This window comes from Gambusia affinis, linkage group LG21 (assembly GCF_019740435.1).
Source record: "Gambusia affinis linkage group LG21, SWU_Gaff_1.0, whole genome shotgun sequence".
Classification (NCBI taxonomy): domain Eukaryota; kingdom Metazoa; phylum Chordata; class Actinopteri; order Cyprinodontiformes; family Poeciliidae; genus Gambusia; species Gambusia affinis.
This window is the reverse complement of record NC_057888.1, coordinates 1,940,675-1,965,433: the sequence shown is the minus strand read 5'-3', so window position 1 is coordinate 1,965,433 and position 24,759 is coordinate 1,940,675. Positions and strand designations below refer to the sequence as shown.

The 24,759-nt window shown below is 42.2% G+C and overlaps 3 protein-coding genes across 6 annotated transcripts in view; all 3 read right to left on the bottom strand.

The window, feature by feature from the left end:
* Positions 1 to 2,689, bottom strand: part of LOC122824372 (disco-interacting protein 2 homolog C-like) — a 48,422-nt gene extending 45,733 nt beyond the window's left edge. For all 3 annotated transcript variants that reach the window (XM_044104948.1, XM_044104950.1, XM_044104951.1), the window contains exon 1: positions 2,055 to 2,689. In XM_044104948.1, the coding sequence (XP_043960883.1) occupies positions 2,055 to 2,133 (79 nt within the window). In that variant the 5' untranslated portion in view covers positions 2,134 to 2,689. The remainder of the gene's footprint in view (positions 1 to 2,054) is intronic.
* A 1,570-nt stretch (positions 2,690 to 4,259) lies between these two features.
* Positions 4,260 to 14,891, bottom strand: LOC122824380. The gene is made up of 16 exons (XM_044104982.1): positions 14,804 to 14,891; positions 11,997 to 13,923; positions 10,263 to 10,404; positions 10,075 to 10,185; positions 9,955 to 10,003; positions 9,668 to 9,804; positions 9,461 to 9,564; positions 9,280 to 9,390; positions 8,086 to 8,346; positions 7,915 to 7,994; positions 7,036 to 7,248; positions 6,464 to 6,542; positions 6,293 to 6,394; positions 6,140 to 6,228; positions 5,999 to 6,068; positions 4,260 to 5,138 (listed from the first exon to the last, which is right to left on the bottom strand). The coding sequence occupies exons 2-16, from the start codon at positions 13,911 to 13,913 to the stop codon at positions 5,010 to 5,012; spliced, it is 3,594 nt and encodes a 1,197-aa protein (XP_043960917.1). The 5' UTR covers positions 13,914 to 13,923; positions 14,804 to 14,891; the 3' UTR covers positions 4,260 to 5,009.
* Positions 14,892 to 17,001: 2,110 nt separating this feature from the next.
* LOC122824444 (gamma-aminobutyric acid receptor subunit rho-3-like) lies at positions 17,002 to 24,556 on the bottom strand. Of its 2 annotated transcripts, XM_044105153.1 has the most exons (9): positions 24,295 to 24,556; positions 23,970 to 24,037; positions 21,790 to 22,013; positions 20,637 to 20,719; positions 20,384 to 20,521; positions 19,625 to 19,777; positions 18,801 to 18,862; positions 18,278 to 18,409; positions 17,004 to 17,508 (listed from the first exon to the last, which is right to left on the bottom strand). In XM_044105153.1, exons 2-9 carry the CDS (start codon positions 23,970 to 23,972, stop codon positions 17,206 to 17,208), a joined length of 1,098 nt encoding a protein of 365 aa, XP_043961088.1. In that variant the 5' UTR covers positions 23,973 to 24,037; positions 24,295 to 24,556; the 3' UTR covers positions 17,004 to 17,205. The 2 variants fall into 2 exon arrangements, with proteins under 2 accessions (XP_043961087.1, XP_043961088.1); XM_044105152.1 differs by lacking the exon at positions 24,295 to 24,556 and having other exon boundaries at positions 17,002 to 17,508; positions 23,970 to 24,206.
* Positions 24,557 to 24,759: the final 203 nt, after the last annotated feature.

Below are 24,759 nucleotides of genomic sequence, written 5' to 3'. Positions count from 1 at the left end.
CTCTCTCACACAGTGTGGCATCACCTCCGCTCCTGATTTGAATGATGATTTGGAACAAACTGGATTTGTAACAAACTAGGTGTCATTATTATTGTTGAATAATACGACGGCTATACAGGTGGGCGATAAGGACTTTATCGCAATATTTTGTGTTAGTATTCTGATAGCAAAAGTGAAGAGTTATTTACTAACTTTTTTAGCTAGTATTGTTGTGACTTTTTTACACTTTTATGTTAAGCATAATTTACATGATGATTATTATTAATTGTATTGAACATGATTGTATAATTACAAAGGTGAAGTGAAATATATTTAAGTGCAAGACATGATTTATTTGAATAGAGGAAGTCCTTTAATTTGAAGAATGCTTAAGGATCTGTTACTGTTTTGTCACTATCTTGTTTTGTTGACTTTTGATTGCCGTTGGTTACGAACGGTTGGTTGCCGGTTGGTTTTACCTTTTTCTGCTGAGGCCGTTCTTTTTCTCTTCAATAAATACTGAACAGAAAGGTTCAGTAGAAGAAATACGAGACTCCGTCTTGTTTGAGAAGAAGCTTTACTCCGTAACAAGTATATCGCTGCGACTGTGTGTCACAAACACTGCTTTTGAAACATTCCTATTTGTAACACACGTAATGTAAGATCCTAAAAACAGCTGAATCATTTTGACTCACCAATAATCACAAATTGGTGCATCTCTACTTTTTTTTTCTTGGTTTTGTTAAAGCTTTAAAATAACTCTAGTTAGCTTTTTTATTTACTATTAACTATAGTATTTATTACTGATCCTTGTTTTTCTAGACATTTACTCTGGTCATCTCGTCAAAGTATAAAATATGCCATTTAACTGAGCTTAAAATCACAATATCTGTTCGTTGAACTCAAAGATATTCTTTCCAGTTTTGATAAACATGGAAAAAGAAGTTAATTTTATGAAAAACATCAACCAGCAGGCAGCCCAGTCAGTTTTAAAATAAAGCCATTTATTATTTTTTTTAAAAGTCACGGCCTTCTGGTTAATCCTCTGAAACGCTGTCCTATATTAAAACAGCTTGATCTCATTTGGTGACCGATTGCTCAGTCTCCCTCAGAGATCAGCAGCAAAAAAAAACACCTGAGCGTCTGGACCGAGCTGGTTCTGGAGGTCCACTTCACCTCAGGAGATCAAAAAAGAGTCCTGATTGTGTGTCAACCTTCACATGATAAATAATTCAGCATTCATACCAGAGTTTGGAATAAACATATTGGAAAGATTGTTTTGTTTTTTAGCAAAACAGCTGCAGATTTAGCTGCAGTTTTCTGTCAGGGATGTTTCTCCAGAATAATTTTAGGTGAAGAATGTGAATTTCACAAGCCTTCCTGAGCCGATATGAATAAAATATGTGATTCCCATTATATAAGCGTGTCAGGAAGAAAAACTGAGCTCAGATGTGGGTTAAACTCACAATCCAGGGAGAGAAGGAGCGTCCTGCTCCTCACCTCCGCTCTGCAGGCCCAGAAAAACACGCACAGGGAGAGGATGGGGCGCCCGGAGCCGGGGAGCCTCAGTGTGCTGCGGTGTCACGCAGCTTCGCACCGCAAAGCTATTATTAAACCCGACCACACACACACACGCACACACACTCAGTCAGGTAGGCCAGGCTGCTTGTGTCAACATCTCAAGGTCACAGCACGGCTCTGTTTTTGGATCGGAACCGGCAGAACAACGCGGTGTTTCCCTAAAAGCGGCACCGCGGCTGAGACAAAGAGCAACGGCCGAACCCCGCAGCCGGATCCCGCTCTGCCCTCACCCTCCCCGGGCAGCACGGAGCTGCCCAGGCCGGTTCCTCCGGCTGACAAACATCTGGATGGGAGGAGCGGGAGGAAGAGGAGGAGGAGGAGGAAGAGGATGGGGCCGCAGGAATGAACGGCCGGATTCCGCTACTGGCGAACAACCGGTGAGGATGGAGATGAGATAAAGTGATGAGGATGAAGAGGAGGGAGAGAAGGAGGAAGGAGGAGGGGGGAGGTTTGCGCTCTTTTTCTCTCCCCCCATTTTCTAATTAATTCCTTACCCTCTGACAGCTCCAGCTCCAGCTCCGCCAGCCGGGCTCGGATCTCCAACGGTATCGGCGACGCCTCACGGTCCGCCATTCGGCTGGTACCGAAGAAAACAGCTCTCCGGTGGTAACAGCTACCTCCTCAGCCGCTCCTGCCTCCTCCTGGCTCGGCTCGGAGGCGGTGGGGGGAGCGCTTCTCCTTCTCCTTCTCCTCGGCGGCCCCTCCTCAGCGGAGGCGCGTAAAGACAACGAGGCGTCGGGGTAGAACAAAGAGGATAAATCTGGGTTCTGTTTTAACGGGGGCCCGCCATGTTGCCCGCTTCCTTGGCTCGGTGAAGACCCCCGGTGGTTCGGTCGGTTCTCCTCTCTGCCGCTGCAGAGGTTCTGCTGGCGGTTGTGATGAGGATGATGAGGCTCGCGCAGCACCGCACTCGCAGCCGTTTGAAGCTTGCTGCTGTCACGTGACTGTACGGAGTAAAAAAAAAAAAAAGAGAAAAAGAGGTGGTGACACTCATCACCTGCAGGGGGCGCAGCGAACAACCACACCTACAGAGAGACACCGCTTCAGTTACACCTGACTGAAATACGAGATCAGCATAACTTTTATATTTCATCCACTGAATATCTACTAAATGTATCTATCAAATTAAGTTGTAATTAAATAAAAATTGTTTTAATGAAAAATGCCTAAAATTAATAAGTTAATTTTAGGCATTTTTACAAAAAAATTATCTAGTTTTACAAAAAATAAAATATATAATTGTAACAGTAGTGTCATTACGTCGTTTTTTCATTTTTATGTTTCACAAAATATGTTTCTAATTTTAAATTAAACCAATTGTTCTTAATAAATTATAGTTACTTTCCTGCTTAATTAATGGCTTTTAAAAAATTGATGATAAACATGCTTATTAGGTTTGTAGAAAAATTAATTTAAAATAATAGCTTTGATATTTTATTAGTTATTCATTTGATCTTTTCCTGGCATTAAAATGTATTTCTTCAATGTAATATTTAACATAAAAAACAAAACAAGATATATTTTTAAAACAAAATGCACCACTGCGTAACAAAGTTTGTATCAGGTTTTACTGACTCTTGAAATTCAACTGTTAATTTTCTTGGTTAAAAATTATTTTAGCATTGAATTATTTTATTTAAAAATAAATTTGTTGGACTGACTTAAGGAATTTTGCTTCTTTCTCATGTCTCCTTGCAAAAATTTTATTTCACGTCAATGTTGCATTAAAACTATATAAATAGAGTCCTTTCAAATTAAATAAAAATAAAAATGATAAAAGCTAGGTGAGGGAAAGTCAGACCTGGTATCAAGATGCCCTGAAGACAGAATATGTATTTAGGAGGCATCTTGATCAGATGCACTTTCTTTAATTTTTGGCTGATATCTTTATGATTTTGGCTTGTTATGTCTCCATTGTGCATCTAAAACCTTTTATAACATTCCTATTTGCAGGTGACCCACTCTGCAGCAAAGCCTGTAGGAGTACACAAAGTCTCAGAAACAAAATATCAGCACATGTGAGTCATCAGCCAAACTCAAACCTGTTTAACAATTCATTTCCTTGAATTTATTTGATAATTTGAACCACATTTTTCAGGTGAAAAGTTCATTACAGATTCCACGACGAAAAAACAAACGTTTCTATTTCTGTTCCCTGTATGTCGGTTTCTGCCCTGAGATGACCTGCCGCTGAAAGGGGAAATGAACTGAAACGTGATCAGTCTGTGACCCGTTTTTATTACAGGAGATTTATGAGTCCTGCCAGGAAAAACAGCAGCTACCTGCATTTGAAAACTTTTACTTATTTCATGTGAAGCAGGAGAAATGTGACGCCCTGGTTTTGACACCTCTGAGTGCAGGTGAATGCACCTCACCTGGAGGAACAACGACAGGATTTATTACTAAACCAGAATCTGTTCAGACCAAATTTGGTTATTCTGGTGCAAACTGAATTCAGAGGCGGATCCTGAAGTCATCAGTTTTATTTGAGTAAAGTGTGATGAAGTGAGCCCAGTACGGATCATTTCATTAGTATGCTGCATGCTATTCATTAGACCGCTGATAAACAAATGCTGAGCCAAACAATGTAATTAGAGTTGTGATGTGGCTCTGCTGCCATCTGCTGGTTAGGAGAAGGAAGTAAAGCTGTAAGAGGCTGAACGACTCAGAGCTCCATACAAATAAAAATGTAAACATGCTACTTTTAAAGGCACTTCTTTAATATATTTCTGTTCAGTATTCTGTACATTTGTACACAACAACATATGTCACAGAGGTGCCAGCTTTACATTCAAACTTCACATCAGAAAACAACATTTGTCTCTACAATCAAAAGAAAACATTTCTTCAAGTTGAATCAGTTTGTTCTTGGACGCTCAGCGGTCAAAACTCAGCAAGTTAAATAAAGTCAACAACTAAAACAGGCCAGTTTAACAAATAAAACTGAATCTGTGTTTAAAATGAAATAAAACAGAGCAACAATAAAGAGTTGATATTCAGTACTTTCAAACATACAGGAAGGCTTTACACATCTGGTTATTAGTTGTTGGGCTTCTAAACACGGGAAAGATTCACTTCAGACTTAAAAATTCAGAATAAAAAACAGAATCCTGACAGAACTTCCTGTACAGAGCCGACGGCCAAATACAATAAACCTGAAAATAACGCCTGGCTCTCATTACACTGAGCTCAACAACAAGACAAGAAACAAAACTAAAGAATTACAAAAACATTTACAGATTATTTTCAGTTCCCTGCCAAAAAATTAAAGTGTTAAAAATTTCTATTCAGCATCAGCAGTTTTTATAGTTCTAAGATTAAAAATCCTGAGCTTGTAAAGGCTGGTTTCTGTTCAGCTCAGAGTTTATCTCCATTACTTACTGATCAATCTTTATAATAAATATACAGCCAGCTATACAACTACACATTCCCCTCAGACTGTTTTTGTCTCACGGCGGCAGCAGAGGCTGTTGGGATGCCTGGTACTCCGCTGAGGGGGCGGGGTCAGCCAGCGGCACCAACACCTCATTGGACGAAGCCTTCTGGCAGATCTCAGCGTAGCTCAGCTTCTTCAGCTCCTGAAGGAAGTGAAGAACAGGACGGGGCGTCAGGAGGCGGACACGCCCACACGTTTCAATTATTCATGTACTTTTCATCTTTACATACACCACACACTGTTTTTAAACCAACACATGAATCCAGTTCAAATACAGCTGGGTTTTCCCACTGTGACAGAGTACAGCATTTTCATGAAGCAGACTGTGATGCGACTAATGACATCACACAACGGACCTGATAAGGTCCATTAAATACACAAGAAAATGGATAAAACTATTTTAGTAACTAATTATTCTGACAGTTAAAAGAAACTGTCATATTCTGATGATTTTTCACACAAGCCTTTTACACAATATTAGAAACACATTAAAAGGTGAAAATCAACAGAGTTCAATTCCTTTTAAAGTAAGAAAATAAAGTTAATTGCCTAAAATGCAGTGTCATCATTCCTTTAGTGAACGCTTGTAGAAAAAGATAAATCTGCAGATAAAAATCCTTCCAACATCAACAACAGATTGACAGAAAAAGGTTTTTATCTTCAATGGCCTGATTAGTTTAATCTTTTTTAAAGAGGTTCACCGTATATTGGTAAGAGTTGCTAAGCAGCTATTTAAGACTGTTTGTCCTGACAGGCTATGTTTTAAATAAAAGGTTGAAATGTTTAATAGGGAGTCACACACTGCTGTCACAGAGCTGGTTGTGTTTTCCAATGTTGCCAGGCTTTGTGTTGTTAAAATGAAGCAACAGGAAACATTTTGTTCTTTTCTCCTGTTGAACTGAACCCAGATCAGCTCCAACCAGAGACGAGCACCATTAAACGACCCACATCTCTCCCTCTGGGTGATCCAGGTGATAAACGTGAGTCCTGAATGTGTCTTACTGCTGCTGGTTCCAGTGGCAGCTGGACTGGTTTGTCCTCCACCGTCGTCTCTCCACTGTCCCCGTCTTTCCTGCACACAACAACACAGCTGCATGTGAAGCCTCCGCTCCGGCCGCCCAGCCGCAGCAGCTGGATACTCACAGCAGAGACGCCGGCTGAGGCTCCACTGGAGGAAGTGATGATGATGAGGATGAGGACGAAGAGTTTGTGCTGCTGCTTTTTGTCGGACTCTGAGGATTCAGACACACAGGTCAGACTGGAACTGATTCAGGTGTGTGTGAGAGTGTGTGTTACCTTGACGGTGTCATTAGCTGCAGGTGTTGTCGCCGTGGCAACATTTGCAGTAGACAAGGGGGGGAAGCTGGACAGGCTGAGCTCCAGAGGAGGAGGAGGAGGCTGATGAAGAGGAGACAGAATGGGAGTGGTTCACTTTTCCACAGTCTGACCTCTGCTGTGTTTCCTTACCTCAGAGTTCAGTTTGGGTCTCTCCAAGGATTTCTCCGTCTCCCTCCTCTTCTGTCCGAAGGCTCCCCTCCTGCTGTAACTGAGACAGAAAAACAAAAACCTGTTTTCTGCGTTTCTGCTGCGAAATTCTCATGTTGCAGACAGAGCGTCACTAAACTAAACTAAGCTAAACTTTTCCATGTTTTGTTGCTTATTAACCTCAAACTTCAGTGTTTTTGAGGGTTTTATGAAAAACAAAGGAAAAGTAGAGATTAACTGTGAAGTGGAAAAAAAATTTTGTCAACAAAAACTAAAATTTAAAAAATGCAGTGTGCATTTATATTTAGCCCATCTGAGTCCATACTTTGCTTACAATTACAGCTGTCAGTTTGTTAATCAACATCTGAAATGTCTGGATGATCTTCAGAGTTTTCGGCTCTCAACACACACAGGGCTCTGCATGCAGGGTAAAATGTTCCTACATTTGCTGCCTACTTGCTAAGGTTTGGTTAATATTTACCAAATTGAACAGGAAGGCCTGCTGAGGTTGAACTACAGCAGCTGTGATTCTGCAACAGGAACAGTTACATTACCTTCCCCGGTCAGAGGGGGGCACCAGAACCTGTTTGTTGGATTCTGTTCTTCCACCCCGGCTCTGCCGGCGCAGGCCGCCTCTCAGCCGGCCCCGCCGGGCCCTCAGGGAGGGAGAGGAGTACTGGTCTGCAGACGGCTGCTCCGACGGCTGGTAGAGGTCCGGGTGGTGGGTCTGCCAGCGGTCACCACAGCTCAGCATCCTGGAGCCCCTCCTGCAGGAAGAGACCATAGTCAGCCCCAACCCGGTCCAAACAGGACGGGACCGACTCCGACCCGGTCCAAACAGGACGGGACCGACTCCGACCCGGTCCAAACAGGACGGGACCGACTCCGACCCGGTGCATTAAAGGAGCAGTACTATGTAGTTTCCAGGCACACGGCGTCATTTTATAGCACAATCAAGTTACTATGTTACCTTCAGTTGTCATAATCCTGTACATATCAAATATCACTTAAACATTGTAATTAACCCCTTAAAATTGGGCCTCTGTCTCTTTAAGAATCACATATTTTTTTCTGAAGCTCATGCAACATGGCGGATCTATTAATCCTTTAACAACATTTTTCCCAGCGTTGCTCTGAGTAGCCCCAACAGCTGAGCTTAGCAGTTCCAACAGGTGTTTGCTAATTGCTGCAGGCTAGTTTGAAGGAGCTGAGTGGGAGAGAGTTGCTCTGTGAAGTGGAAGGGGAGGAGTTTCACCTCGAAGGCAGAGCTAGGTCCAGCTACTAAACGGTTACCATGGAGATTAAAAGATTTCTGAAACATGAATGAACGAATTGAGGCTTTTTTTTTGAAGGAGAGAGTAACATTATTAGATGATGTGGATTTTTTTGACACTGGCCCTTTAAGAACGGCAGCAGCAGGGTGGCGGTTGTACCTCTGTCTGTGAGCTGCGTGCGGCTTGAAGGTAGAAGCTGCTGGAAACTCGTTCATCAGGTTGTTCATCAGCAGCTCAGGCTGCAGAGAGAATCAGAGTTAATGACTGGAACACTGAGTTGGACCACAAAAGGAACCAGGTCCGGGTCAGAAAACCCGGTACTGCTCTTACCTCCACATTCTCCTGGTACTGGGCCGTGGTGGAGGGCCATGCCTCATTGTTCTGGTCAAACATCTGCTGAGGGAGGCAGGACGGGTTGAATGTGGTGGGAGGGAAGTAGGAGCTGTAGCGGCTGCTGCACTGGTCCAACTGGACCGGCCTGTAGCCGTTCTTGGGGGCGAAGGAGGCGATGGCCATGGTCTTAGCTTTGATCCGGGCCATGATGGGCTTTCCCTTAAACACCCGGACCTCCTCTCTCAGGTACCTGTAGGCCTGAAGGACCGGCCATGTTACTCTGTCACATCCCACTCACTGACAGGATTATGATCTGACAGAAATAAAGCCAGGCTGCTGGGAGCAGAAAATCTACTGGAGGCAGCAGAAGATCTGGAGTCAAAGTTCACCTTCCAGCAGGGTGACCACCCTGAACATGCAGCATGGTTCTGGTTCTGGTGTGTTGTATGAACAGCTCAGTTTATAACTAAATCACTACTGCAGTGCTGAATCTCTGCAGAGACCTGATGATGAACACCAGATCTGGACCACTGGAGCTCAGATCAAAGCAGACTCATGTCAGAATGGCCCAGTCAAAGCCCAGGTTTAAGTGAGAGTGATGACACTGGATCAACTTAAGTGATTTTTAAAAGAAAACACAGAACAGAGGAGCAAACAGCAAAATCTGTGGTAAGTCTTCCCAGTGTGGTTTCTGCTGTAAATGTCCAGGCTGTCCCTTCACCGGCCCAGCCCACCGTCTGACGGATAACAACAACTTCAGGTTCATAACAGGACACAGGAAGATAACTGAATGTTTACAATATTATTTCCAATTTAAAGCTTTAATAACCAAGTATTAGTCATACCATGAAGACCAGTATTTATTTCACTTCTGTAACATAAATCTGAAGGTAAAGGAGGAAGCATAGAGCTGCTATACATAGAATGTGTCATTAGTTAATTCTTATTATTCATGTCTGAGCTTAGTTGGACGGATGTCCATCCAATCTGACTGAGTCTGTTGTGAAAAGTTGAGACCAAATGCGGTTCTGAATGGAGGCTGAATGCCAACACGACACACTTTTCAGAATTTCATTGGTTGGTGACATTCAGCCTTTTTCTTGTATTTCCTGTCAGATCTTTGTGGTTGACATCAACCTGTTAGAGTCTGGATCAGTGACTCAGGTAAGACTTTGATAGGAGCTGTTGTACCTGCTGAGCATCAGCCTCTGACTGAAAAGTAAGGAACCAGTTGTCGTTGTTGACGACCTCACAGCTCAGGACTTTGGGCAGGTTCTCTCCTTCGAACAGAGCCTCCACCTCCTGCAGGGAACATCAGAGTGATAAAGCCTGCAGAGAACAGCAGGCGGACCGGTGCAGCAGCGGGACTCACCTCTGCCGGTGTGGTGTCAGGAATCTCCCGCAAGATCACAACGCAGCGGTTCTGTCTGGGCCGGACCTTCTGCCCGCATGGGGCCACCTGGACCAGAGGCATGGCTGCCAACCAGAGAGCAGGACGTTAGAGCTCGATTATTCTGGTGATTTAAGTTTCTTAGAGTAAAATATTGATGCATTAGTGGGAACAAAAACACGGAGCCACATTTGAGGATGTCGGAGATGAGCTCCAGGTCTGTGGTGAGGTTCTTGATGCCGTCCAGGCTGGCCAGAGTGGCGATGGAGACGTACTGGTCGTTGTCCATCTGGGACTTCAGGTACAGGTCGCTGCTCAGATAATCCCTGAGAAGGAGAGCAGGAGAGGCTGACGGAGAGGTTAGATCCAGAAAACAGCAAAACGCATATTTCTCTGTACTCAGAGACACATGGAGGGTAAACACGGTGGGTAAAGGAGCTTTCTGCTGCGCCGGCCGCTGTGGTTCCAGATGTTACCTGGTCAGGCAGGACTCCAGAGCTCTGCTCAGTTCCTCTCGGATCTCATCTGCAAACAGAGCAGATGTTTTCAGTCCAACAGTGAGAAGTGTTGCTGCTGCGTGTGAATCCAGCTCCTACCTGTAACCGGAGGATCAGAGGTCTCTCCGTTCACCGCCAGAGCTTCAGGCGTTTGAGTCAGATACTCGGCCTCCGCCACATCCACGTTCCCTTCAAACTCCGACACGAATCCTGATGGGACGGCGATAGGGGAAGGTGAGGTAAAGAGGACGGCGTGATGCCGTGCAGCAGCGGGACCCTGCGCTCACCTTCTTGGTGGTTCAGGTTGTCGGGGAGCTGCAGCCACGGCTGCTGCAGCTGCTGGTAGTCCGGGTCGGGGATGTGGAAGCTCAGGTTGGGGTTGTTCCATACTTCAGCTTCAGGGTTGAGACACGGAGCAGCAGCAGCTTCCTGAAACAAACAACATTTAACTCTTAAACACATTTAGACTTCCTGGTGGTGTGAGCAGACAGGAAACGGATCCACATCCTAATGAATGTTGTAAACCCAGTTTACACCACTCTGGTTCAGCATGTTGAGCCACTTCTTGGATTAACAACAGCTTAACTAGTTCATCGAACCCTTAACTAGTTCTCAGTTCACTCAGGTTAAAACTGAATCTGTTCATGTTCATAGTTCACTAGGTAAATGAGTCCTGCCAACAGGTTTATTTCTTGTTTTTACCAGTTTAATTGGTTGGAACAACCTCAGTAGTCAGAACTTTGACAGCATCACAAACCAGAAACTGTTAAAGATTCCCAGTTTCAAACTGGAAACCAGAGGCAGAAACCAGTCTGTTGACCAGATTGTGTTCAGTTTCTTTTAACTCTGTGGTTTAATGATTTTATCTTGTGTGAGTTTAGTTATCATAAACTTTATTGTTTCTACACAATTATATAAGAAAGGCTCTTTATTGTCTGTAGAAAACTTTGATCAAGAGAAAATTGCTTTTAAATGTGATGGATAAATAAACACTGAATGATCGTTTCATATAAACTCTATTATAATTTAGTCAAATTCTAATTAAAACTGAAATTTGCCAAAAGAATGTTTCACTTTATAGAATGAAATAAATGGAAACCCCTAAAATAATCTGCTAAAACTTCCACTTTCACATAAGAATGTCATTCAAACTTTGAATTGTCGTAACGCATTTTGGCTACTTCTGTATGTCCCAGTTTTTTCATATTTTTTTACTATTTTCATAAAATTCCTCTTCAGTTTTTTGGTCAGATGTAAACTTTTAAATGGAATCCAATGACAGACCAGGGTATCTGTTCAGCTGCTCTGTTAACTCAGTTTTCACTCTTTCTTCATGTATTATATACCAAATATAAGGATTTTGTCTGAATTTAGAAAATGCAACACTCAATAATGTGAGACTTGCAGTTCTCTGACAAATCGTCCCAAAGTGCTGAAGCATCAACTGATCAGGAATAAGAAAATCCATTAGAGGAGACACGAAGCTGTTTTCCTCTTATCACCTTTAAATGAAGTGACAGAGAGACATGAACCTGGTCTGGTTTTTCCCTCCGACCTTCATGATTCAATCATTTTTTTTCTTACCAATTAATATTTTGCTATGAATCTCGTCTGCTCCAGAGTTCCAAATCTGTTTTTCACTAAAACACCTCAGATTGAAAAGTTGCTAAATCATAATTTGTACATCACGACTCCTAGACAGATTATGATGGACATGTGAAACACAGCATGGCTGTTCAATGATCCTTCTCAGTGCTCAGTTCAGGTTCGTCGTGTAGAAAACAGCGCTGTTAGGGTCAAAGGTCAGCACAATTATCTGAATGTAACAAAAACCATGACTCCAAGTTAACTCCAGCCTGGATTATCAATAAAACCTCATCTCTTGAAACTCTGTGTGTACATGTGAATAATAACCCATGTGTTGTGTCCAACCTAGAATATTCCAGATGTTTTCCTTCCAGTGTGTGTGTGTGTGTGTGTGTGTGTGAGACATGGAGCAGTAGAGCTGGAGCCAGACTTACAGCCTGGGAGCTGCTGGTGTGCCAGTCCCAGACGCAGGGCCCCTGGGGCGTCGCCGTGCTGTAGGGGAAGGCCCCCAGCAGGGCCATGGAGGGCTGCAGTTCTGACACCAGGGCCGGGATCTGCTCCTCATCCTCGCCCTTCGTCCTGTCTGCCTCCGATGCGCCCTGGGCCAGAGCGTCGGGGTTCTGGTCCGGGCTCAGCCGGATCCAGGGCTGGGGGTACAGGCGGCAGACGGACGCCTCGGCCAGCTCTCCCAGCAGCTCCGACACCATGTCCCTGATCCCGCCCTCCTCCTGCTCTTTCTCTGTGGCTGGAACTTCCTGGTTCAGGAAGTGAATCTCGTATGACGGAGTGGAGGCAAAGACATCGATCTGATCCGGGTCCACTGGCACCAAACCAGAACTCTCCTGGCAGCTGGCATCAGTAGCCATCCAGTCTGAGTAACCGGGGGCAACGGGGAGTAAACTCTTCATCTCCTCCATGTTCTTTCTGTCTGAGGAAGAGTCAGAGGTCCGATCCGGGCTAGGAGGGGGTCTCTGACCCGCCGGAGTAAACCCGTCAGACAGCGTCTCCTCGTGTGAGGAAGAGGAGGAAACTGGAGAGGAAGGTGGCGGCCCAGAGCGCTCAGAGCGGCTGGGAGGATGGTGGCTTATGCCTTCATTTTTCTGAGGTCCAAACTGGTCCCAGCCCTCTGGTTCTGGTTCATGTACACTGGAGGCAGCATCGCCGGCCTCTGCAGGGCTTCTCTGAATGATGACCTCTGACCCCTGCTCAGCTTCATCACAGAGCGCTGCCTTAGTGTTTCCTGTCGGCTCTTTGGGTTCCTGATGAAAGGAGTCTGACCCGGGAGGCAGCGGGGTTGGGTTCTGACCACGTCGGGTCGGGGTCGCTGTAGCATTGCTGATCCTGCAGATGACCTCTGTGTGGCATAGTCGGAGGGTCGGCCCCTCCAGCAAAAAAATGTCATCCTCGTCTTCCTCCTGAAGCAGCATTCGGACCTCGACGGTCTTCGGACCTGGACGGTTCTGGACTTCCTGCCCTGCTCTGAACCCAGACCCATCACTGCTTAGCTCTGTTTCTTTCTTCTTTAAGCGGATGTTTTCTTCTTCTGCGGTGGCGCCGGGGTCCTTCGCCGGATGGCTGTCCACTGTGGATGCCTGAGGGTCCTCGCCGCTCACGCCGGCCTCAACCTTTTGGTTTAACAGTCCGTCCTTCTCCAGAACTGAGCCAGGATCCAGTTTGTCAGCAGAAACCACTTCCTGATCATGTGACCAGGCTATACCTGTGTGGGCATGGTCCCTGAACACGCTGGCCTCTGATTGGCTGGAGGGTGTGCCGGGCAGAGCCGTCTGGGTCCAGCTGGGCTCCAGGTCCTCGGCTCCGATGGGACAGATGCTGTAGAAGCTGCGGTGCGTTGCTGTGGCGTTCAGCGGGAGTTCTGTTGCGTCCACGGGGCCCGATTGGCGACCCGGCTCCAGCCCTCCCTGCTCCGGCGCCCTGCTGCACCCCGCGGCCCGGTGCGTGGCGGTCTCCAGGCCGAGCGGACTCTGGGTGGACACCTCCATGTAGGGAGGCGTCCCGCGGCCGGAGCTGGCCTCCCGCGTCCCAGCAGCCATTGCTCTGGTATCTGTGTGTGTGTTTGTGGTGATGACGGTCTCTGGGCTCTTGTGGGGCTGCTGCGGTTCCGCCTCACCGCCAGACAGAGCCACCTGGGTGCGGTCCGTGTCGGAGCTGGGCCGGTCCTGTTCCCTGGCCGGCTCCTGGTCCTCCAGGCGGGCGCTGTGGGCTACGGCCTCAGCCTGCCTCCTGACCTGCTCCGTCAGCGTGCTGAGCCCGTCCTGGAGGGGCGCCGATAACAGAACGCTCCTCTCAGTCTGCGGCTCGGGGCCGAGCTCCTTACTAAAGCAGCAGCCCATCTTCTCCGGCCTGGAGGGAGAGTAAAACACAAGTCTGCTACGGCCGCACTCACCAAGAGCCAAACAACATGAGAGTAACACAGCAGCTGCTCCTCGCCGCCGCCGGCCCGCATGCGAGTACAGGAACGCTCCCCCCTCTGGCCCCGCCCCCCCGCCGGCATTCCCAGAATAGCCGGAGTGAGGGGCTCACATGTCCCTGCCACTCAACCCAGGGAGGGTGGTCTATGTGTTTGAATTAGGGCACAGACTGAGAGGAGTCACATGATCCAGCAGCCCACCAATCACTGAGCTGGGTTCTTCCAGGAAATCCCCCCCCTCCAGGTCCTTCCATTCTCAACCTGCCATGTGTGAAGATAATATGCTCATGGAGGATTCTTCTTTTATTTTTGATTTTATTCATTAGCTTTATTTGTTAGGGACAAACACACAATAACAGAAACAACCTGAATGAAGCAGAAGTCCCACGACTGAATCATGATGCTAATAGCACAATGATTAGCTATTAGGGCCAATGTGCAAAACTTCGCCCTAGGTAGGTTTTTCTAGTGAAATAGCAATAATAATGTAAAATAATAAAACATGATATTAACAAAACATGCAAAACCATACACATAAAACAGAGAAATTAAAAACAATTGGTATGGATACAATGCTGTTTTTGACAAAGTCAGGGTTTTGTTTTGTTTTTTTGAATATATTGAATTATGAGTCAGTCGACTCTAGAAACATGACACAAAGCTGCAGTGACAGCTAGAGTTCCTTCAATAATCATAAGTAGAGTGTAATAGTGAACTGGAAGGAAAACTGTTTTACAACCAAAAACCCTGAAAACGTGTCATGTGTCTGTAGCCCCCCTCTGAACACTGATAGGCCCTCTGAGGTGGATTTACCTGGTAAACACAGTAATAACCAGGAACCAGCTCTCCGAGCGTCAGCTGCACCTCTAGATCAGCTGGGTAGAACGGATTTACTTCAGACGTCATGGAGGACGTCGGCTCAATGGGACGAGTGCTGCTGCTGCTGGTCGCCACGGAGACTGTTGGGGGCTGGGGGGAGCAGAGCAGCAGTTAGCTACCTCAGCATGGATCTGAACTCAAAATGAGATGTCTGCTTGGGTCAACAATAAAATAGCTAAAAAATAAAGAAAAACAGAGAATCAAGCTACAATGGTCCAGTCAAAGTCCAGACCTCAACCTTATTGAGATACTAGTGAAAACGTTTTCTAGTCTTTTCTAGACTAGTGGAAAAAGAAATTACATTTAAAAGATTTTATTTGTTACAACTAATCAAATTAAGTTTATACAATTAAATATATTAAGTTTATTAAGGTATCATTTTAAACAAACATAAATAAGTTGAGTTTAAACATTTTAATTTGATTAAGTGTAACAACTTAAGTTTGTTTTTTTTGTTTTTTTTCAGTGAACACACCAAACCTGAGAACTTCCAGCTCAATAAAACAGAAAATCTTTGGATAAAGTGAAAAAACGGCAAGCAGACATAAGGTCCTGCTGGGTGATTCTGTACTCTGGCAGCCAATGAGCCGTGTGTTGCAGGACGACGATCTGGACCGCATTATGGCCCAGATTGTCGTCCTACCAGAAATCCACCAGCGGTAGGAATGCTTTGCCTGACTCATTTATTTTGATTTATCTAACCATTATTTATAGAAGTTGTCCCAGTGAGATAAAACTAATTTACAAGAAACCTGTTTGGAAAAAAGAAAATACAAACACAGTAGCAATTCAAGTTATTAAAACATTTGCATAAAAACCTACCTAAAAACAAGAGCAAGTTTCATAAGATTTAACTTGCGCACATGATTTGTAACGTTTTTATTTTTATTTAATCTGCAGTATCTTGCCGGCTAAGTAATATATAAACCATAAAAATGTAACAGGAACTGTGTAAAAGTTTTTAACTGATCACAAATCTGGAGTTCAGTAACTGATTTTTAACGGCTGCATCACTTTCAAGCTAACTTGAAGTGACCTGCCCTTTATATAAACACATTTTTAAACATATTCCCAGTTTAAAATTCTAAGAAACAGACTAGTCTCAAACATTTCCAGGTCTTTTGCTGTAAATATTCATCATTGGTGTGGTTTGATAAGCTTAGCGTCAGTTCTCCGTTTCAAACAGCCGATTTAATTCGGACAGCTCAAAGTAAACAACACAAAAACCTTAAAGAAAAACACGCAAAAACAAAAATCACCGCTTCCGCCACTCTGGGTCAAGCTAACCGAACTCAATACACCCAAGTTTGTTTGTTTGCTTTTTAAATTATTTTTTAGAGAAACAGCCTCTTCTGTTCAATTGTTAGTCAATTATTCCCCCGCTCAACGTCTGTTAGGCTAACGGTTCCAGCTGTTGCTAACCTTTTGGCGCTCAGCTCGACAGAGAGCAGCTCGGTTCGGTTCGGTTCGTTTTCCCGGATTCAGAAACTCACCTGGATCCTCCTTCCCGCCTCCTCCGTGGGCTCAAGTCACGCCGGGTTAGAGGTTTTCTCACACCGTGTTCGTGGCAGTGGGACTTTCTCCGCGTTAGCGTCCATGAAAGCGTCAACCGTTGACACTTTGCTGCTCATACCTAAATTCTGCGGTTGCTATGGAAACATTGGGAGGGACCGCCTGAAGAAATAACAACATTCGCTGATTGGGCGCGCGCGTACACTCACCTGTGGGCGCACAAAGCAAACAAATATATTATATTATATTATATTATTTTATATTATATTATTTCAAATGGAAACTAAATGCCTCATCCAAATATCTTCAAAGAGTTGTGTAAGTTGATGCTTTTGGCAGAAGTGCTTGATTTTAAACACAACCGTCGATTTATGTGTAAAATAATTGTAGTGTGATTGTTGAGTTACAATGGTTTACAATCTAACAAATTGTGTTTGAGCTTCAGTTTGTTCTTAAACACATTAGTAATCAATTATCCATAACTTCTTTAAGCTCCACCCCCTTTTCTATATTCCACAATTCTGCCTAAGGCCCCCATATTGTGACAAGAATTTATAGCTAACATGTTTGAATTTTATCCCCTCAATCAAAATGGACATTTTACTTACAGGAAGCCATTTTTACATGAATTCAACTTTATTTTAGCTCTTATACACAAAATATTATAACATTTGATCATGACAAAACACAAAAAGAAAACACACAGTTTAAAAAATCCAAATAAAGAAATGCTGTGCTGTCAGGATGTTAAGCATTTGGCTGATTGAATCAGTCCGACTCATCCTGCAGACTGTGCAGCACAGATCCAGTCAACATGGATCCGGTCAGCAGTACAGGCTCCAGTAGACGGTGTTGAAGAGCAGGTAGGACAGCGGAAAGGCCAGGCGAGAGTATGAGTCGATCATGTAGCTGTTGTTCACCAGCAGCTCCACGTTCTCCCGCACCGACCGCTGCCGCCGCAGACGCGTCCCCTCCGGCAGCCGCAGGTCCGAGTTCGGGCTCGGGGCCGTAAGGGGGTCAGAGGTCAGTGCTGGCGCAATCCGAGGAAAGGTGGTCAGCTCGATGTCGTTGTCATGGAAACAGCCATCAAAGGCCATAGCCTGGCTGGCGTTGAAGGTGGAGGGGATCTGGAAGGGGCAGGAAATTATTTGTTTTATGAAATAAAAATATCTAATTATCAAACTTTCTGAGTATCTCATAATTATATGATGTGTAGCTGTTAGTTTCTTTGTCTTTACTTTTATGTTTTTATTCATAGTTATGACAATAAGGACAATCTAAAAATATAGCTATAAAATTATGGCTATACAAAAATCACATAAAAATATTGAGATTGTTTTAATATATTTAAATAAATCAAAATCGATGCTAATAACCTCCAACATATAAAATGGAAGCAATCTAAATGTGCCTTAATCCTGTTAAACTATTTTCTAATTATTTCCAACAGAATTTCAAACAATGATAGCAATAAACATTTAATTTTTAATTCATCACTATCTAGAAATATTCCCCTCACTTAAAAAAAAACCTCATATTTAAATCTAATTTAATATTTATTACATAGAATATTGATTTATTTAATATTGTTAAATAAATAAAAGTAAATTAGTCAAAACATTAGATCTTTAGATGCTCTTGCTTTTATATTCAGCTGTTAATAGTTCAAAATGTGAAGAAAAACAAAAAAAATCTGATATTCAGTTCCATCTCAAAATTAAAATGAACTTCAAAGTTCTTTACAAAGAAGAGGTTTTGTCAAGAGCTTTGAATTTTTTATTTTTCTAAAATTAGAAATTACTTGTAATGTCAAAGTGTGACCACAGGGGGGAGACAAAGTACGCCATAATTCTGTAGATTTTTGTTGTGGTTTTGAAACAGCGTCTTCATTCTGACCTTCCCCCTCCTCATCTTCCTCATCTCCTCCAGGGTGGTGCAGTAGTTGACGGCAGCATATTCGATGACAGACAGGAAGACAAACAGGAAGCTGGTCCACAGATAGATGTCCACAGCTTTCACGTACGACACCTGCACAGTAAAACACGCCTCCTTTTTAACCCCACGTTTACTTCTAGTCAAACTTTTATTGTGTTATTTAGCTAAAAATATTTTTTTTGGAAGGTCAGATGGCATGTGTAGCAGAAGTTACAGAAGAAAGAGTCTAAACATCTGAAGAGCAAAACTGGACTGACTCTAACCGAAACCTCTTTAAAAAGCTAGCTTCAAGTGTTTAAGTTGAATTATGAAAGTATTAAGTTATATGCTATTCAATTTAGCATAATTTCCAAGGTGATTATCTTTCCATTTTTCTATCTCTCTGATTTCTTTAGAAAACTAAGACAGAAATTCTGAACCAGAAAATAACGAGAGTCAGTATGAGAGTCGGAGAAAGTGTCTGTTTCCATGGAGACGTCCAGACCTGAGGCATGGATGACGACACTCCGGTGATGATGGTGGACATGGTGAGGACGGTGGTTATACCTGCAGGACGACACAGCAAACGGTTCTGTCAGACTTTACTGCTTCAGCCTAATCACTGTCATTCTCACCAAGGTCCGACAGAGGGCGCTGTGCACCTGTTTGGCCTGATTAAAGGAAAAGAAGAAGAGGCTAAAATAACGTTAATGCCGCAGTTTTTAACACAACAAAAAGAGTTTTAACAGTTTTTCTGTGCTTTTAGAATATATCTGCTGCTTCTTCCTAAGAAAATAATGAAAATAACATCCTTAGAATAACAGAAAAAAAATCCTAAATACCTTTTAAAAAATCAATTTAGCCAGTTTAATCATAAGCAAACTTCTCATTAATGTAATAAACTACTATATTTTCCGAGTGTGATGCTATTATCACAGTATGATAGTGATTTAACTACCAAGAATACTTTTCCATTCAAGGAAACTATAACTTTACACACTTAATAACCAAAAAATTCCAGTTTATCCAGGAATACTTCAAATCTCTGCTCAGATAGCCTCTTTTATCGTGGTAGGCTGACAGGAGAGGGGGGAAGACATGCGGCAAGTGTCGTCGGGTCCGGGAATCGAACCCGCGACGGCCACGTCGAGGACTGGGGGCCTCCAGGCGTGGGGCGCACTAACCTCTACGCCACCGGAGCACGCCCCTGCCCAGATAGACTTAATGTAAAGGTATGGGAGGTGGCGACATCATAACGTCATTATTTAAAAGAAGAAATAACCCAAAGTAGCAGCCATACTGTGATGGCGGTTACAATGCGTGCGTTACCCAGAGACACGCGGGCGGGAACAGCTCTGCGGTCGATCCAGAAGGAAACCCAGGACAGGACGACCATCAGCATGGTGGGGAAGTACGTCTGCAGCATGAAGAAGAAGATGTGGCGCCGCAGGATGAAGTTTATGAAGAGTCGGTTGTACCAACCTGCAGACACACACAACGGGTTAACTTCCTGTTAGTGTTTACATGTCTTCCCCCTCTCCTCACCCGCCTTCCTGTCTGCCTACTGTCACAAAAAATATGAGTTACTAACACCGCAAAAACTCTTCGGAGAAGAAAAAAAAAACAACTTATAAAAAATAAAAATAAATAAAAAAAGAAGTGAAATACGGTGGAACTAGTACTTTATCTATATTCAAGAATTATTTATTTAAAAGCTTATTTATCTTGGTGAAAGTTACCTTAAGTTAGTTTTGTCTTATTTCAAGAACACTAAGAAATTTGAACCAGAAACTAGAGAAATATAGTTTGTAATATTTTTGCAGTGTTTGGTTCCTGAAGGCTGATGGATGTTTAGGTTTCCTTATGGAGCATCAAACTAAACATCTGAGGTTCAACGGGATAAAACTCAGTGAAACTGCTGAGTCAGGATGTTCTCATCATGCACATTTTAGCCATATCAGGTGTGAAGAAATGTAATAAACAACTTTATTGTCACTAAAAAGTTGTATTTGTTTGGTTTGGTTGCCGTACAGTTAAATGATTTTGCATATCATTAAGTCTAAACATGGAAACTGTGGGTTTTCCTACCTGTGCTGCTGTAGAAGGCGAGGCCACTGGAGGCGTGGAAATGCTCGATGAAGAACTGGGACAAAACGATCTCATCCGTCCTCAGAGAGTCGTTCCCGTTCTTCCAGTAGAGCATCAGGTCGTTCTCATTGTAAGCATCTGCAGGTTACAAACGGACAGAAAGAGGAGGAAAATGATGCAGCGCCTTCAGAGTCTGTCTTACAGTCTGAGCACGTTAACAGCTCAGAGGGATTTTTATGGACGTGATTCTTACAGCTCTCCAGCTCCAGAGAGCAGTTCTGAGTGTCCAGAGGAAAACTGCTGAAGTCCATGGAGCAGAGAGCCGTTACCGTCACCCTGAAACACACACACACACACACACACACACACACACACACACGCACACACACACACACACACACATATCAGAACAGAAATAACTTTTACTTCATATTTTTTAGGATTTTTTACATTCTTTGAGGTTTTCTAAAGTTGTCCCTCATTAGCAGCAGCAGCATGGATTTTAAAAAGAACAGGACCAAACACTGAGCCGTGTGGAACTCCATATTTGTCTTTGTTATGTTTGTGGAGGTTTTGGATTTGAATGTTCCTTCAAGATAAGCAAGAAAAATGAAAAACATTTAAGAGCTTCAGACTGTATGTACAATACAAGATGGACCTGCAGATGATAGTGAGGGGATCGCTGCAGTTTTCCATTTATTTCATATTTTGATTTACTTAATATATTTACTTAATATTTCACACGAACTAGAACATCTCAGAAAAAACAATATCTTGATTTGTTCAAAGTTACACAATCAAACTTAAGGCATTTTTAAAATTATTTTTAGTTTAAATAACCAGCTTACATTTTGAGAGTTTTATTTATTAAGGAGTTTTTTTCTCCAACTTCATTTGTATTTATTATGTTTTTGAATTTAAAAAATAGGTTTGTTTTTTAGGGTTTTTTTTAGCTTCAAATCAAATATTTAAATCTAAACCAGGGGGAACATTTTGATAAAAAATATATGTGGAAAAAAAGACAGTGGATCTGCAGCCAATAAAGATCCCTGTTTTGACTTAGTTCTGGTTTTTTGTGTTAAATTGAAGAAATATATTGAATAAACAAAGCAAATATCATCGACGTAGTCATAAAAATACACAGAATCATATTTATAACAAATAAAATATGCAAATATAAAAACAAATGGATAAAATAAGTATATCTATTAAATCTATTACACAGATACAGTATAGAAGGAGCAATATTACTTCAGGTAAAACGTTTCCCACAGTAAAATCTGATAAATCAAGAGAAATACCAACAGAAGATACAGTTTCTACTTTCTTTAAATTTCTGATTTTTCAAAGAGAGACTGGATATTTCCTGAGAAGTGAGAGGACGTTGTGTTTCCTCTGATCGGTACCTGACGCTGTAGAGGATGTTTCCGTCGGGGTAAACCCGCAGCATGATGTTCTCCATGGTGGTGTCGTGGATGAAGGAGCGCTTGGAGTGGACGAAGAAGACGTCAGGAACCCAAATCTTCTTCACCAGCCTGGAGTCGAACGTCCGGCTCTGGTTGGTGTGGGACGGAAACGACAGCCGCTCGTCCTTCCAGTAGTGACGCAGGTACAGAGTCATGGTGAAGTCCTGGAGGATGGAGACATTTCTCCACTTTCTTTCACTTTACTTAACTTTTAGAATCAGCTAAACAAAACAACAAGCTCCTTACAGGTTCAGATCATTTACATGTATCTTATTTCTCTTTGAATATTTCAATCTTCTTTGTGGTTTTGTGGTATTTTTGATTGTGAAAAATATATTTTATATGCTAAGATGTTGTGGGAAACATGCTAATTTTACATAGTTTCCTAAAATATGCCAACAGTACCATTTCACATCAGCAGGGGGCAGAGTTGTTTCATTTGGTCAGGATGAAAACTAAAATCTTAAAAATACTGGATTGAAATCGTTCCAATCTCTTTCAGTCTTACATTAATGTAAATAATAAAATATTTGCCAAATATAAAAATACTGTCCAAAAAAACAACAAATAAACCTAATTTCTGACTTTTTGAATATATTTTCTATGATGGGTCATTAGGGCCAAGCTAAAAAAAAACATAATTCACTACGAAAATGACAAGAATAATATTACTAGAAAAGATTTGAACAAGAATAAAGTCATAAAATTATGACTTTATAGTTATACAGCTATAAAGTTGGCATAAGAAGAGAATAAAGATGTAATATTTCCAGAATAAAGTCACAATAATACCAGAAATGCATAATATGAGAATAAAGTCATAATAAATGAGAAGAAAATGGTAATAAAAATACTAAAGCTGCATAACAGTAAATCTGAAATAATAATTATCAGTAAAAGCTCTTAAATTACTGAGTTTAATTCAAAGAAAGAACCACAGATTTGCTGAGCTGGTCTCATTAGATCTTTTTTTTTTTTTTTTTTTTATAATTATATTTATTGGTTTTTAACTTTTTGACAAACAAATACAATACAAGACAAGAACAAGAGAACAATCCAGCTCTTAAAGTTACATACCTATATACGAGCATATGCGTACACATACACACATATACATATACATACCTATCAAAGAGAAAAGAAGGGAAAGAAAAAAAAAAAAGAAAAAAAAAAGGATAACAAATGGTCTATACCAAAACATTTCAGATGTTTACAATTCGGACGTCCTCAAATTACAAATCCTCTCTGAAGAAGAACCGAAGTTTCAAATCCTACATAAGGTCTCATTAGATCTTAATAACTCTTACGTTTATTTTTCCACTTAAATAACTTTCTTTCTCATAATTTTATGATTTTCTTCTGCATGTTTATTGTTGTAATAATATGACTTTATTGTTCTAATTACAAAAACAAAACTCTGTCGTAATTTTATCAACCAGTTTTTTCTATCACAGACTTCTTCAGCTGTTATTTTTCCAGGGTGGAATGATGAGGTTTTTCCCCATGCCGGTAAAACAAAGTGGTTTCTAAATGTTTAACTGTTTACAGCTTGATTCTTGGCCGTGAAGAAAACGACCAAAGATCATCTAAAAAATTAAAAACCTTTATTATGTTGAGGTTGCAAAAATTATAGGTTGAAAACTCTAAGTTTTCTTCAGACCGTAGCTTTTTCCAGCATTTTATTAACTTATTTAAGAATATCAATGTGTTTAAAAGAGTAATATGTGGTTCTCTGAACTGGGAGGCTCTTCGTTCCAGTCGGGACAAAACCTTCCTCTGCCTCATTCATCTCAGCCCAGAGGAGAAGCGTGGAGCCGCTGATGAGCCGAGTTCAAAGCTGAACCCTGGAGGTCGCAGCAGCAGGGAGCGGCTCCACATTATTATTCCTCTTTTCATGGACGACAATGGAGCAGCAAATAAATCCACTTTCACAGAACATATTTATACAAACACTTCAGGAGATTTGTACTGCTTATGGTTGTTAATCAATGTGCTTGAAAGGATGTTTTGATTATTTCAGTTGGTTTACATTATTTTAAAATTTCTCTCTTTGATGGGAGTCAGTTTGCAGGGACTTTTATGGGCCTTTCACAGAGTTACAGAAAAAGATAGAAACTCACCATGTTGACCTCAGAGATGCTGTCAATGCTCTCCACCTGCACATCGATGCCCACCGGGATGGCTGAACCTGAAACCACGACACAACGTCAAACTCTCACTCAAAGTTAGAACAAAACAGAGCAGATTTGGTCGAAAACAACCCAGGCGTCTTGGATATCCAGTAAGTATCTGATCTTTTCAAATGTGGCCTGAGTTTGTTTGACCGCATTCATCCGACCTGAACGTCATTGATACTCGACAAGCGTCACCATTCTGCGCCCTGATGCGCGCAAGCGGGAAGAAAAACAACAACCATGGCGGACCGTGATGTGTAGCCTGTTTTACCTTAAGTTAGCTTCAGCAGTTGCTTCTCTCTAGATGCTGGTTAAATTAACTTTCAGTAATTCTTATACACCTTGTTTAATTATTAGACTAAGTAACTCAGCTGGATGACTGTTAGACTAATTTACAGTTGGATTTATCAATTGTTATATTTGTTTACTATAAGCTATGTTAGCTTAAACAACAATTAGCGTTGACAGATGTTAGCTTGATTAAGTCTTAGCTTAAGTAGGTTTTATGGTGTGGTCTCTTTGTACTTAGGAATCAGATTTTTTAGTTCCTAGTTGACGATATAACAGAAACGCCCCATGAAGTTGGAAATGGGAAAGACCAGCCCTAAGTTTAGTATCCAATATGGCCGACACACACAGAACATAGTGAAAGTTGCTTATGGTTGTTGTTGTTTGTTTTTATTTTTGAGAAAATAAGCCCTGTGAATAAATAAAATAAGGCATACTCTTTTTGCAT